Genomic DNA, 12,197 nt, shown 5'->3' on the forward strand with positions numbered 1-12,197 from the left:
TACATGTGTTTTGTTTTGATGCAAAGTTAATGGTTATTACTTATTAAATTAATGTTTAATAATACATATATTTTGTTAATTATGAAAAGTATGCATAACATAAAATTTAGTATAAAAAGCACATGCAATTAATTAAATATATTTTTTTTAAGTTATTATATACAACTAAAATTTTGATCGAACCGGCTTGTTCAAATGGTCTGACCGAATCTAGTACTTAAAATAGTTTTTATTTTAATCCAGTTTTAAAAACCTTGAATAATATATTATTATGATGATTATCAATTTATGTATTAATGATGATAGGCCATTATGTCATTAAATAGTATAATATTTAACAATAAAGTAATACTATATGTATCTACTTTAAATACACAAATATATACACACTTATATATATAATCATATGATTGAATATTACTTTATCCTTAATTTAAAGTCATCTACTCATGTAATCACACATAAATGTATACACAAAATGGGTACATATAATTTTATTATTAATAATAAAATTATATATACACAGTTTTGATACATAAATATATATATAAATATATTATTATGTGATTGAGTAATTTTAAATTAACAATAAAGTAACATTCAATCATATAATAATACATCTATATGTATATATATATATATATATATTAATATAATAAAAATAAATACATATAATATTGATTAATATTTAATTTGTCGTAAAAATAGTGAGATCACAATAATATTCTTTAAAATCTTTATAATTAATTATAAAAAAAATACTACAATTTCATCCCTAAGTTTTCACATTAGTAAAATGGGATCTTATGGAATCTTTTGGAATCTTTTGGACATTTTAGCGTTCCTATTGTTTGAAAATACTTCTATTAAATGGTGTGAGGACTAAAGTTATCAAAGCCAAAACTTAGGGCTAAACAGTCATTTCCCAGTTACATAGAAGTAATCTCAGTCCTTCTTTCTTTTGATCCCAAACCGATCTTCATGTCAGCGTGCATGAACGTCGTTGGCCCACGCGTTCACACCATCGGTACGATCTGGGCCGTTCATTTCACATCGAGATCCGCCATGTCTCATCTCAGCCTGACTTACCAAACCTGACAGGAAAGCCTGTTAACACAAAACTCAACTGCTTCTTCAATCCAGCGAGCTAAAAGCTGAGATCAGATCACTCCTTACTCGAAATACAAGTAAGCTTCCTCTTTTTTTTATTATTATTATTATTTTTTTGGAATTTATATTTTAGTTTTTCTGCTTTAGCAGTTTTTGAGTGATTCATGAAATGGATTAGAAAAATAATGTTCATTTGTTGTTTCTGCCGGTATACTGGAATGTTTAAGTTATGTTACCGGCCTGATAATGTTTGTAACTAATTTTAATGCAATGGCAACTACTGACAGAAGGAGTAACTTGATCGGTACTGTTACCGGCAAATGCCTTGGTGATGGAGTCCTGAACTGATTACTCTAAAATTAATGATAATTTGTTGTTTCTTCCAGTAATGTTATTAGAATGTTTAAGTTATGTTTCCAGACAGATAATGTTTGGAACAAATTTTAATGCAATGGCAACTACTGACCGTAGTAGTAACTTAATCAGTACTGTTACGAGCAAATACCTTGGTGATGGAGTCCTGAACTGGTTACTGTAGAAATTATGTTCATTTGTTGTTTTTGTTGGTAATGTTGCTGGAATGTTTTAGTTATATTACTGGTTCGACAACGTTCGATAACTTAATCGGTACTGTTACCAGCAAATACCTTAGCAAAGAAGTCCTGAACTGATTACTGTGGAATTAGTGATCATTTGTTGTTTCTGCTAGTAACATTACTGGAATGTTTAGATTGTGTTACTGGTCTGATTAAATTTGGAGCAAATTTTAATGCAAAGGCAACTGCTGATAGTATTAGTAACTTAATTGTTACTGTTACTGGCAAATACCTTGGCAGGGAAGTTCTGAACTGATTACTGTAATATGGATTTAAATTGAATGATAATTATTGCCTAGGAAGCACAGAAACGCAAAACGTTTCTGGAAAAGAAATATATTAAAGAAACGTTTGGGGGCCATTTTTGTTATGTTAACGAAATATGAAACGCATGTTTGGAAAGAAACGTGTCTCATATACTTTAGAATAGGAATCGATCTACATATTCATATTCCCAATTTCATACAATTATCCAATAACCTAACATTCCTCTCCATCCCAAGTGTCTTGACTCCTGTCCGTCTCCAACTCCGACTCTGGCGTCCGACGTCTAAACTCCTCTCCTCTCCTCCAGCTCAAACTCTCAACAAATCTGGTACATTATTCTTCAATCTTCATCTCTGTCAAGAATCTTCAATCTTCATCAGTATTCACTATTCAGTAGTGCATTAAGCACCAAAATATTTGGGGGTTTTAATTAACTTACTTATTTTTGATAGAGTATTAAAAGAAATTAAGTGATAATTTTTGTGTATTTTAAAGCTTGAGAAATGCTTCTTGTACCAATGGAATTTTTTTTTTTTTGGGGCTATCAGTGAGGTTTTTTCAAATGTGTCAATGGAGTTAAAGCTGTATCAAGCTTCTGTCTTTGAGTCTTTTTCAGTATGTGCCTCTTGAGTAAATTTTAAAGTAGTTCTAATAAGTTAAAAACGGCAAAAGAATTGAAAATATAATAATTTCAATGTTTGATTAGATATTATTAAGTTAGAGTGGTTGATTTCTAATTTTCTTTTTCTAGCTAAAACATTATGATGAACATCAATATTGTGGGCTTATTCATTTGTCATTTTGTATGGTCTTGTATTGAGTATTATGATTTGGAACTGGGATATCCGATATCATGGTGCTCGAATTGTGTATCATATCATATATTGAAAACCAATTTTTTTGTATCGTGTATCATATCATATGATACGCCTTTTATAAAATAAAATATTAATGAAATAAAAAATTTTAATTAACACATCATTATTTTGAAAAATATTACAAATACTCCTGAAAATTTAAAAATTTTCATATAAATTCCTACTACATCATTATTTTCTCTAAAATGATGTATCAATCCGTATCATTTATATTTTTCATTTCATTGGATACATATTGTACCATACGATATATCAATTGTATTATCTTAATTTGATATACCTTAGGATATATATCGTTTTCCACCTATATAGTAACGTATCGTAGGATATGTATTATGTATTATAAAATACTGATAAGTATGTCTGGTATATAATCAACTGGTTGAATTGTGTTTTACTGGCTGATTTATTGGCCTGTAACATTAAGTATTGCAATTGCATGGATAACCGTATATCATTAAAGAATACTTATTTTGTTTCATGTTTAATATTTAATATTTAAAATGACATATGGCTTCTAATTGTGATTGCAAAATATAAGATTAGGGGAAGTGGAAATATTTAATTAGATAGAATTTCGTATTGTAGGCACAAAATGGCAGGCTCCACTGGACATGATTATGTAGATAGTGATGGTGGCTCTGATAATGAATCTTTTGGAAACTTCGATGATCACGAGACCTCAGAAGATGGCTTGTTGCAGTGTTATGATTCACAGAGTGTTGTACAGGATGACTTGAATTTGATGATACCATCAGTGGAAGGTTTTACAGCTGAAAGCTCAGGGAGTATAGAACCTTATGCAGGAATGACTTTTCGATCATTAGACGATGCAAGAGATTTCTATTATGAATATGCGAAGAATACAGGTTTCACCATTCGAACAAATCGAATCCGACACTCATTAAAGAACATGGCTATTATTGGTCGGGACTTTGTTTGTTCCAGAGAAGGTTTTCGTGCTGCAAAACATACACTTAGGAAAGACAGAATTCTTCCTCCACGACCAGTTACGAGAGAAGGGTGTAAAGCGATGATAAGGTTGGCAGCTAGAGATGGAGGTAAATGGATTGTTACTAAGTTTGTTCGGGAGCACAACCATAAACTGATGACTCATTGTAAATTTCCTGGGGAGCTGCCAATTGTGAATATACTCAGTGAGGTATGTCTCCACTGCTTTAAAGAAATAGTGTTACTTGGTCAATTTAGCATCATTAATTATATTATTATTCAGGCTTGAGAGCTTTCTATTTTATTTCTTATTGAAATTGTTGAGGGGTTTAACCTGTCATTGGATTTTTGTGATATCCAACCTTCATTTTCTTTTAGCCTTGTCCCTGCAGTAAATTTAAATTTGAGTGCAACGTATATGTCTTTGTGCTTTGTTTTTACTTCATGCATTTATGATGAATAAAAAATAAGATCAGAGAGAACACAAAACAGACATTTGAATTTCCTGCCACTGGTTTCATTGAGTTTTACCTGTTGCAAATACTACAAGTGCAGTATTGCACTCTCTGTTGCAAGCATCAACCAGGAGGCTGTTTTTTCTAAATTCTTAGTTACTGTTTCTTGTATCAATGAATCCATCACTAGTTGATGTCTCTGCCACAATTGCTTAATTTTTTCCTTTGTTTGGACTGAGTGAGAGAAGTGACTAAAGACTGAAGAATCCACGACTTCATTGCTTTACCAGTGAGGTTTCAATAAAGGTTTGGCTCTGCTGGTGTTTTTGGCAGGACAAGTATAAAATGGTGGGTTCTTTCGGAATTTGCATAGTCGCCTATTTACACAATTACCAGTAGGTATACTGTTAAAGGTGAAAGGCTTCTATCATGTGTTAATATAGTTACTCTCTCATGTATGTCAGCCTCGCTAAGTTTACATTATCTTTCCAGTTATTCTGTCAACCTCTTCTAATGAATTTACACTGTCGCAAGTGGGACACAGATCTTTCTTCTGTTTTAAAAGAGAAGAATAATTTTTAAAAAATCTGATATATCCTTGACTCAGTTAGGAAGGTTTCTATTTCATACTCCTGAACCAGTAATGTTTCTAAATAACTTTCCAGGTAGCAAAATGCACATCATCTGTTAAAGGGTTATTCTGTGTGGTCATATAGAGTTCCATAATTAGGTTGAATGTTCATTGAAAAATTGCATATACGTTGAATAAGAGTCAAGTGGAAGCTGCTTGAGTTTTGTTGTTACTTCTGGAATGATGACACATGTACAAATAATAACAATTCACCAATCTTTCTTGAATGCTTTTGTTGGTGCAAAATTTTTATTGACAATTCTCTCTACTCTTTATCGATCATTGCATTAAAAATTGGTATTATAACGAAACATGCAGGAAGAGAAAGATAAAAAAATCCAGGATCTATACAATGAACTTCAGCATGAAAGAGAGCGGTCTGCGGCAGTCCAACAACAGCTATGCATGATTCTCAAAGAGCTTGAAGAACATGCTGAGTTTATGTCTATAAGAGTTGAGGACATTGTCAACAAGTTGAAAGAAATTGAACTTGACGATCTTTAGCTTCTCAACCAGAGAAAGAAGAGTACAATATTTTCTATGGAATAGGTAATTCAATCTTAATCTGACCATCGGATTAGAGCATCAGATTCACCATGTTTATCATCTGGCCTTTATGACGTGAATACTTATCAGAGAAACACCACAAAAAAATAAAATAGTAAGTATCGTAGTGTTCCTTCTGGTGTTTCCCCACTCAGCAGAATTCAGTTCATATCCAAGCTGATGAATATGATTATTTTAACATTTTACTTCCTGAAATTGTAATGTTGAGTTTCTTTCAATCTGACTCTTCAACTGGGGCACTCTAGCTGGGGAGATGGGCACGCTTAGAAAGTCACATGTGCAGTTGTTCCTGTAAGCTGATTTCTCCGAAGGAGGTTTAATAAAAGGAGTTATATTTGTTCCTTTTGGTAACTGTTGGAGCCTTTTCTCTTTTGGCAATATATTGACTCAAGCAGGGATTCTGCATTGATGTTCAAAAGGATTAAGATGTCCACAAACTCCATTTTGGGATACATTTGCTGCCCTGTTTGATCTCCACAAGGTACCTGCAAAATGTCAGTTAGTTTTTCGAATACATACCTCGTCTGTAAGACGACTTTCATAAGGATTTCTTAATTATTGCAACCTATTCATTTTCTGGGTTCGTATTTTCAGATACAGATTGAACAATGGTTAGAATGCAGGAATGAATTACATTGTTAAGAATTGTTAGGTGTTAACTGTCTAGTGCGAACCTTGCACTCACCAAATAAGGATTTGTACTATATTCAGTTTGAGCAATGTTACATGCACCAGTTTTGAATATCTAAATAATGTATCATTATATGATTGGATATTATTATTCTTTAATTTAAAATCACATAATCACATGATGACACATCATTTAAATATTTAATTGGATACTCAATCTAATAGTCGCATAAACACAAGTGTTTACTGGGTTAAGTTTTATAGGGCTAACGTGAATCATTGGGTTAATTGAGGAAGGATTAGAAGCTTGCAATCTACCCAAGTCAAGTATTGTTTGATTCGAACTCAAGCCTTCCACTCAATTGTATTTATGCAAAGTTTGAGTTCAACGAGCTCAACAATTGCAGGCTCAAGTTCAAGATAAGAGTAGTTGACTCAAGTTTAACACAAAAAATGTGTTAAATCTATAACTTATATATTTATTAATTACTATTATATTTAAAGTGAGAAAATAAGATTTTAATGATGTAAGTAAAAATTTTTAAACTTTTATAGATTTAGTAATATTATAATTAAGCCAAACTGAATAATAGTAAGTTTGATTTCAATTCGACAATAATTAAGTTGAACCACGAACAGCTCAACTTGTTTGCAACCATAGTATAGAGAGAGAGAGAGAGAGAGAGAGAGTTTTATTGATCATTTTCACCGGTATCGTGTATACGATATGTACTGTGTATAGTAAGATTTAATAACTAGGAGTCTTGCAAGTTTGATATCCTTATTTTGTAAGTATAATGCTCCTAGTTTAAACCGAAAAAAAAAACGTGCCGTAACAATACAGTGTAACGTGTCAACAATTTTTTTACATTAGCAAATACAATATTATAATAATAGATAATATTTATGGTTGATGTGTCATAACGAGATTTAAATTTTAATTATTTAATTAATTTTTAATTTAAAATCACTATCAGAAGGACTGATACACCCCTTGTCAAAAAGAAAAAATTAAATATAACGTATATTCATATGAAAATCCCACCAACGAAGTATTAAAAAATTACAATATTTTATTAATATATCATTATAAAATTGAATGTTATTTTATATTTAATTTAAAATTATCTCATTATATAATAATATATTATTTAAATATTTAATTAGATATTTAAAATTGGGTATTATGTAAGTATTTAAGTGTAAATAATGAACATAAACTTGTGCATAAATAATAATATTTTTATCATGTTATTGAGAGATTTTAAATTAAAAATAAAGTAATACTCAATCACATGATGACACGTCATTGTTTGTACACAAATTTATATTCATTAGGCCAAATGGCTATTTTTCACTCAAGTTTTAATACAAATATAAATGCACACTCGTCAGATTTTAAAAACTTAAACATTCACTTATAAACTAATTTTTGTTAAAATTTTTTATTATGGTTAAAATAAAATCATTATTTTAATAATATTATTAAAAAAATATAATTTTATCACTCCAACCTAAACATTTCCAAATTTGAAAAATGTCCATTTTCCGCCACCCCATATCTTTTTTTATTCCTTCTCCAGCCACCACCTGTCTCTGGCGACTTCTCCTTTTTCCTTCATTCGGCCAACCGTCTCTCACCATCAAAATGGGTGGTTGGCACATCGGGTTCGATGAAGACACACCTTAGGGATCTTTTCATTCGACAAAGAGATGAAGAGATCTCCTAGAGATCTTTGAGACATTACATCATATCGTTGTCGAAAGATAACTCGATGTTAGAGAGAAGCAAAAGTCGACGTCGGCTTTGTCAACAGAGAGAGAGACACTAGAGTAATCGAAAGTTAAAGAGGGGGGTTGAACTAAAGTTTTCAAAAGCTTAGAGGGGCTAAAAAGAGAAAAATGAGACTTTTCAAAGTTAGAAAACTTTAAACAGAAATAAAATTATTAATTTTTAAAATCTCGAGGAAAAATATAACGAATTATATATTTTTTAAAATTATTATTAAAATAATAATTTTATTATCTATTATAACTAAAAATTTTAATAAAAAATAACTTATAAATAAATATTTAAATTTTTAAAACCTCAAAGATATATATTAATCTCTATATTAAATAATCCTTTAGCTTATTCATTATTTCTACCTATAACTTATTCATTATGTCTACCTATAATACTATTCTAATTTTATTATTAAAAAAATAAAAACAGAAAAACAAAAGCACAAAACACTGGAACCATCATAAGTTACAACAATTATCTTTCTTGCATTGCGGTGCACTTCTCTTCTTCACTCTTTTCCTCTTTTCCAAGCATGATATGAGTTGAAAAAAAAAATTAAAGTGAAAATTTTAATCAAATATTTCGGCATGAATAAATAAATTAAATAAAAATACTTTCACATATCGTGTCGAAATTAGAAAACAATAAAAGAAACATTGAACACGTGTCTCCATCACACAAAATTCCACCAAAATATGTACACCCCTTGAAAGAAAGAAAGAAAAAATATTTCAACCCAAAGCACTGAATCCTCCACTCTTCATCATCTGCTTAAACTCTTTATAATCAACCATCCCATCGCCGTCCACGTCGACCTTCATGATCATCCGCTTGCAATCCTCTGCGGTGCGGCCTTGTTTGAGCCCCAACGACGCCAACACCGCCTTCAACTCGTCGCACGTGATGAACCCATCTCCATTTTGATCAAACACATTGAACGCCTCTCGCATGTCCTCTTCTTCCTCCTCCTTTCTCTCCTCCATCAACGTCTTGTACAGCGTCCCGAACTCCTCAATGTCGACACACCCATCTCCGTCCACGTCGATCCGTTCGATCATCTGAGCCAACTCGGCCTCGGGAATGACGATTCCCAGATTCTGCAACGAGTCACTCAGCTCTTCCTTCGAAATTCTCCCGTCCCCGTTGCGATCAAACATCTCGAAAACGCGATCAACCTCTGAATGATCCATTTTTTCAAAGGAAATGAAGTTTTGTGGAGGCTTTTGAGGTTGTGGCTGTCGCGGCGGAGGGTACCAGGCAGTTGGGAGGAACGATCGTAGCTTTTTTGGAATTAAATAGAGGAGAAAAGAGTTGAGAAGATTGTGAAGAAGGAAGAGCCTTAAGAGAAAAGATGGCATCTGGGAAAGTGAAAGAAGAAGTAAAGAAGGACGAATCAAAATTAGAAAAGAAATTCGAATGACTGAACATGAATGCCGGTGAGAAAATGTTGGAAGCTTAATATAGGAAAAGCGGCCTGCTTTACGCGTATTTGGAATTTGCAAGACGGGTGGAGAGAGAGTCGATATGGGTTAATTTTCTCAAAGTCCAATATTTTGGTTAAAATCTGAAGACATCCTAGAAGGTTCGGTCTGATTATCAAAAACATATGACAAAACCTAGAGGTAGGGTTGAATATGAACCCAATAAAGTTGAGTCCAAATATCTCTTAACTTGAGTTCAACTCAAATAAAAGATATTTCGACTCAAGTTCAACTAGAATTCATTGAGCCAATATTAAAGATTATTCGAGTTCGATTCAAATTTGATTCGAATTTATAATTTAAATTTATGACTCAAATTTATAGTTTGAATTGACGATTCATTAACAAAACAACATCATTTAACAATTATTTAATATAATTCAAATTGAGTCATCAATCAAATTCGAATCAAATCAAGTCTCTTATCTAGCTCGTCAACTAAATTGAATCGTATCTTTTAATTTGAATTTAATTCATATTCAAAGTAAACAAATTTATTATCTTATACAAGAGAGTAAGTAATCTCCAGATCTAATTATCGATTTTGTAACATTATAGGTGGGTTTCGAATTTATTCTCTCATACTTGAACATCTTACATATTTGTAACTCAAGTTACCCTAAAAACAACTTTTGAAATTTTTTATTGAAAAATCCAAACTTATATTTTTTATTGAACAAAAAAAAAATTAACCACTAATATCATTAAAAATTAATTCTAGAGAATTTTTTAATTCAAAAATAATGATTTGGATAATTTTTTGACCTGGCAATTGCCGATTTTTATAACGCCTATTTTTGTAACGTCTTAAACACCAAATTCGATGTTTTGGGGGTGTCTTGTTAGTTTATAAAGGCTGAGGGTTCAAAAAAATATTAGGGGCGTTAAATTAAAGAAATAGCCGCAATAATTAATTAGGGTTTGGTGGCCGCAATTAATTAATTAGGGGTGTTAAATTAAAGAAATAGCCGCAATTAATTAATTAGGCTTTCAAAGACGCGTTGCTATAATTGAAGTTGTTTGGTTTGGTGTCTTTACTTTTAATATGGAAAGGACGTGACTTGTGGCTTCAAACGGTTATATTATTTGTTCATTTTTCTTTTTTTTTTTAAATTTATTTTGTCTATTTTAGTAATATTCTATGCAAAATATTCAACGAAATAATTAAAATATTCAATAAATAATTATTTATAAAATAAACTAACTTGAAATCCTAATTAATAAATACAAAAATAGAAAAAATGGGTATGCGAGTTATATAGATATAATATAGTTAATAATAAAAAATACGTTTATAAAAAAGTGTTTCTAAAATTTGCATACAGAACAAGTGTTGAACAAGTATATACGGATTTAATACGGTATATCATCAATAATATATTTCTAAAAATATTATAATATCATAATTAATAATTTTAATACTTTTCACGAATCTCTTATTGAAAATCAATATGATAATTTAAATATAAAGTATTTAATTAATTATTAAATATAATATAACATAATACATAATCAAAATTCTTTATACAACCCACAGAGGAGGAAAATGCAAAATTAAGACTGAGAATTAAGAAATAAATGTTTTTGGGTTTTTTTTTTTAAATGGTAGTAGTATTTTTGTAAATAATTAAAAATAAAAATAACAATTGTGTACTTTAAGTTTAGCCAATAATTCAAAATACAGCAAAAATAAGACAAACTAAATATGATATATAATTTACGTTTAATACGGGAATGGTATAAAATACGCGTTTAATATGTTTTAAATTAAAAAATTCTTTTGAATGTATTTAATACACGTATTTACTAATTAGGCTTTAAATAATATATTTATTTGGCTAAAAAATCTAACTTCAGATTTGGCCTGATTAATATAAACTTTAATATTTAAATCAATTTAAAATTAATTTATTTTATGAAAATAAACATAATTCTTGATTGAAACTAAATTTGTTTAATCTGAATTCAAATTTAAGTTTAAGTAACCGAAATCAAATTCAAACCCACTTGTTAAAATATTAGACTGAGTATCAACTTTTTTTATATTTCAAGGGTTTGATTTAATGTTATAATATTCTTATTTTTTTATTTATAATTATATGTTATAAATGTTCTTTTGAATATAAATATTTATAGGAATTTAATTTTAGGGAAGTTATTAAAAAATAAAAAATTACTTTAATGAATTAAAATTAATTGTTAGAAAAAGAAAAGGTAAAAGAGAGACTACATTTATTTTTTTTTTATTGACCAATTTTACTTTTTAATGGGTTTAAAATGCTAGACCGTTGATAACGGATCTGAAATTGAGAGACGTTGGAGACTGGACCGCCCCGAAAGAGAAGGCTGGCTGATAACGACCGTTGGATTCCTCTTAACGGCTACTTGCGCAATCGGTGGAGTGGTGACATGTGGATTACTCAAAAAAAGTCCTAACAATTTTTTTTTATAATAAAAAAATATTTACAAATTTTATATCTCTATATAATATAATTTTTTATCATTAATTTTTAATTATTTAATTATATAATGATATATCATTATTTATATAAAATTATGTATAAAAATTATATATACAGTAGCACCTTTTTTTAATTTCTTTATTAATTTGGGCTGGAATTAAAGCCTTGGGTGGCTTTGAAAAGGACAATAAAGTGATACATTATTATTTAAGCATATATTATTACTCTTACTTTAGACTTCACACTATTGGAGTATACAATAAGATTATAATCGAATTGAGATGAATCAAATATTATTGGGTTCAGGCTCAAATATGGTTTTACATGCGTTTGACTCAAGTTTATAGTCTGAATCCGTGGCCTAGATTTGTTATTCAAATTCG

General features: G+C 30.1%; 2 protein-coding genes across 2 annotated transcripts; one reads left to right on the forward strand and one right to left on the reverse strand.

Moving 5' to 3' along the window:
• Positions 1-905: 905 nt before the first annotated feature.
• LOC123220031 (protein FAR1-RELATED SEQUENCE 7-like) lies at positions 906-6,205 on the forward strand. Its single transcript, XM_044642028.1, has 3 exons — positions 906-1,187; positions 3,440-4,013; positions 5,207-6,205. Exons 2-3 carry the CDS (start codon positions 3,447-3,449, stop codon positions 5,390-5,392), a joined length of 753 nt encoding a protein of 250 aa, XP_044497963.1. The 5' UTR covers positions 906-1,187; positions 3,440-3,446; the 3' UTR covers positions 5,393-6,205.
• A 2,266-nt stretch (positions 6,206-8,471) lies between these two features.
• Positions 8,472-9,321, reverse strand: LOC123220144 (calmodulin-like protein 3). The gene has a single exon (XM_044642171.1). The coding sequence runs from the start codon at positions 9,227-9,229 to the stop codon at positions 8,603-8,605; it is 627 nt and encodes a 208-aa protein (XP_044498106.1). The 5' UTR covers positions 9,230-9,321; the 3' UTR covers positions 8,472-8,602.
• Positions 9,322-12,197: the final 2,876 nt, after the last annotated feature.

The sequence above is a fragment of the Mangifera indica genome, chromosome 7 (assembly GCF_011075055.1).
Source record: "Mangifera indica cultivar Alphonso chromosome 7, CATAS_Mindica_2.1, whole genome shotgun sequence".
In the NCBI taxonomy this organism is placed as follows: Eukaryota; Viridiplantae; Streptophyta; class Magnoliopsida; order Sapindales; family Anacardiaceae; genus Mangifera; species Mangifera indica.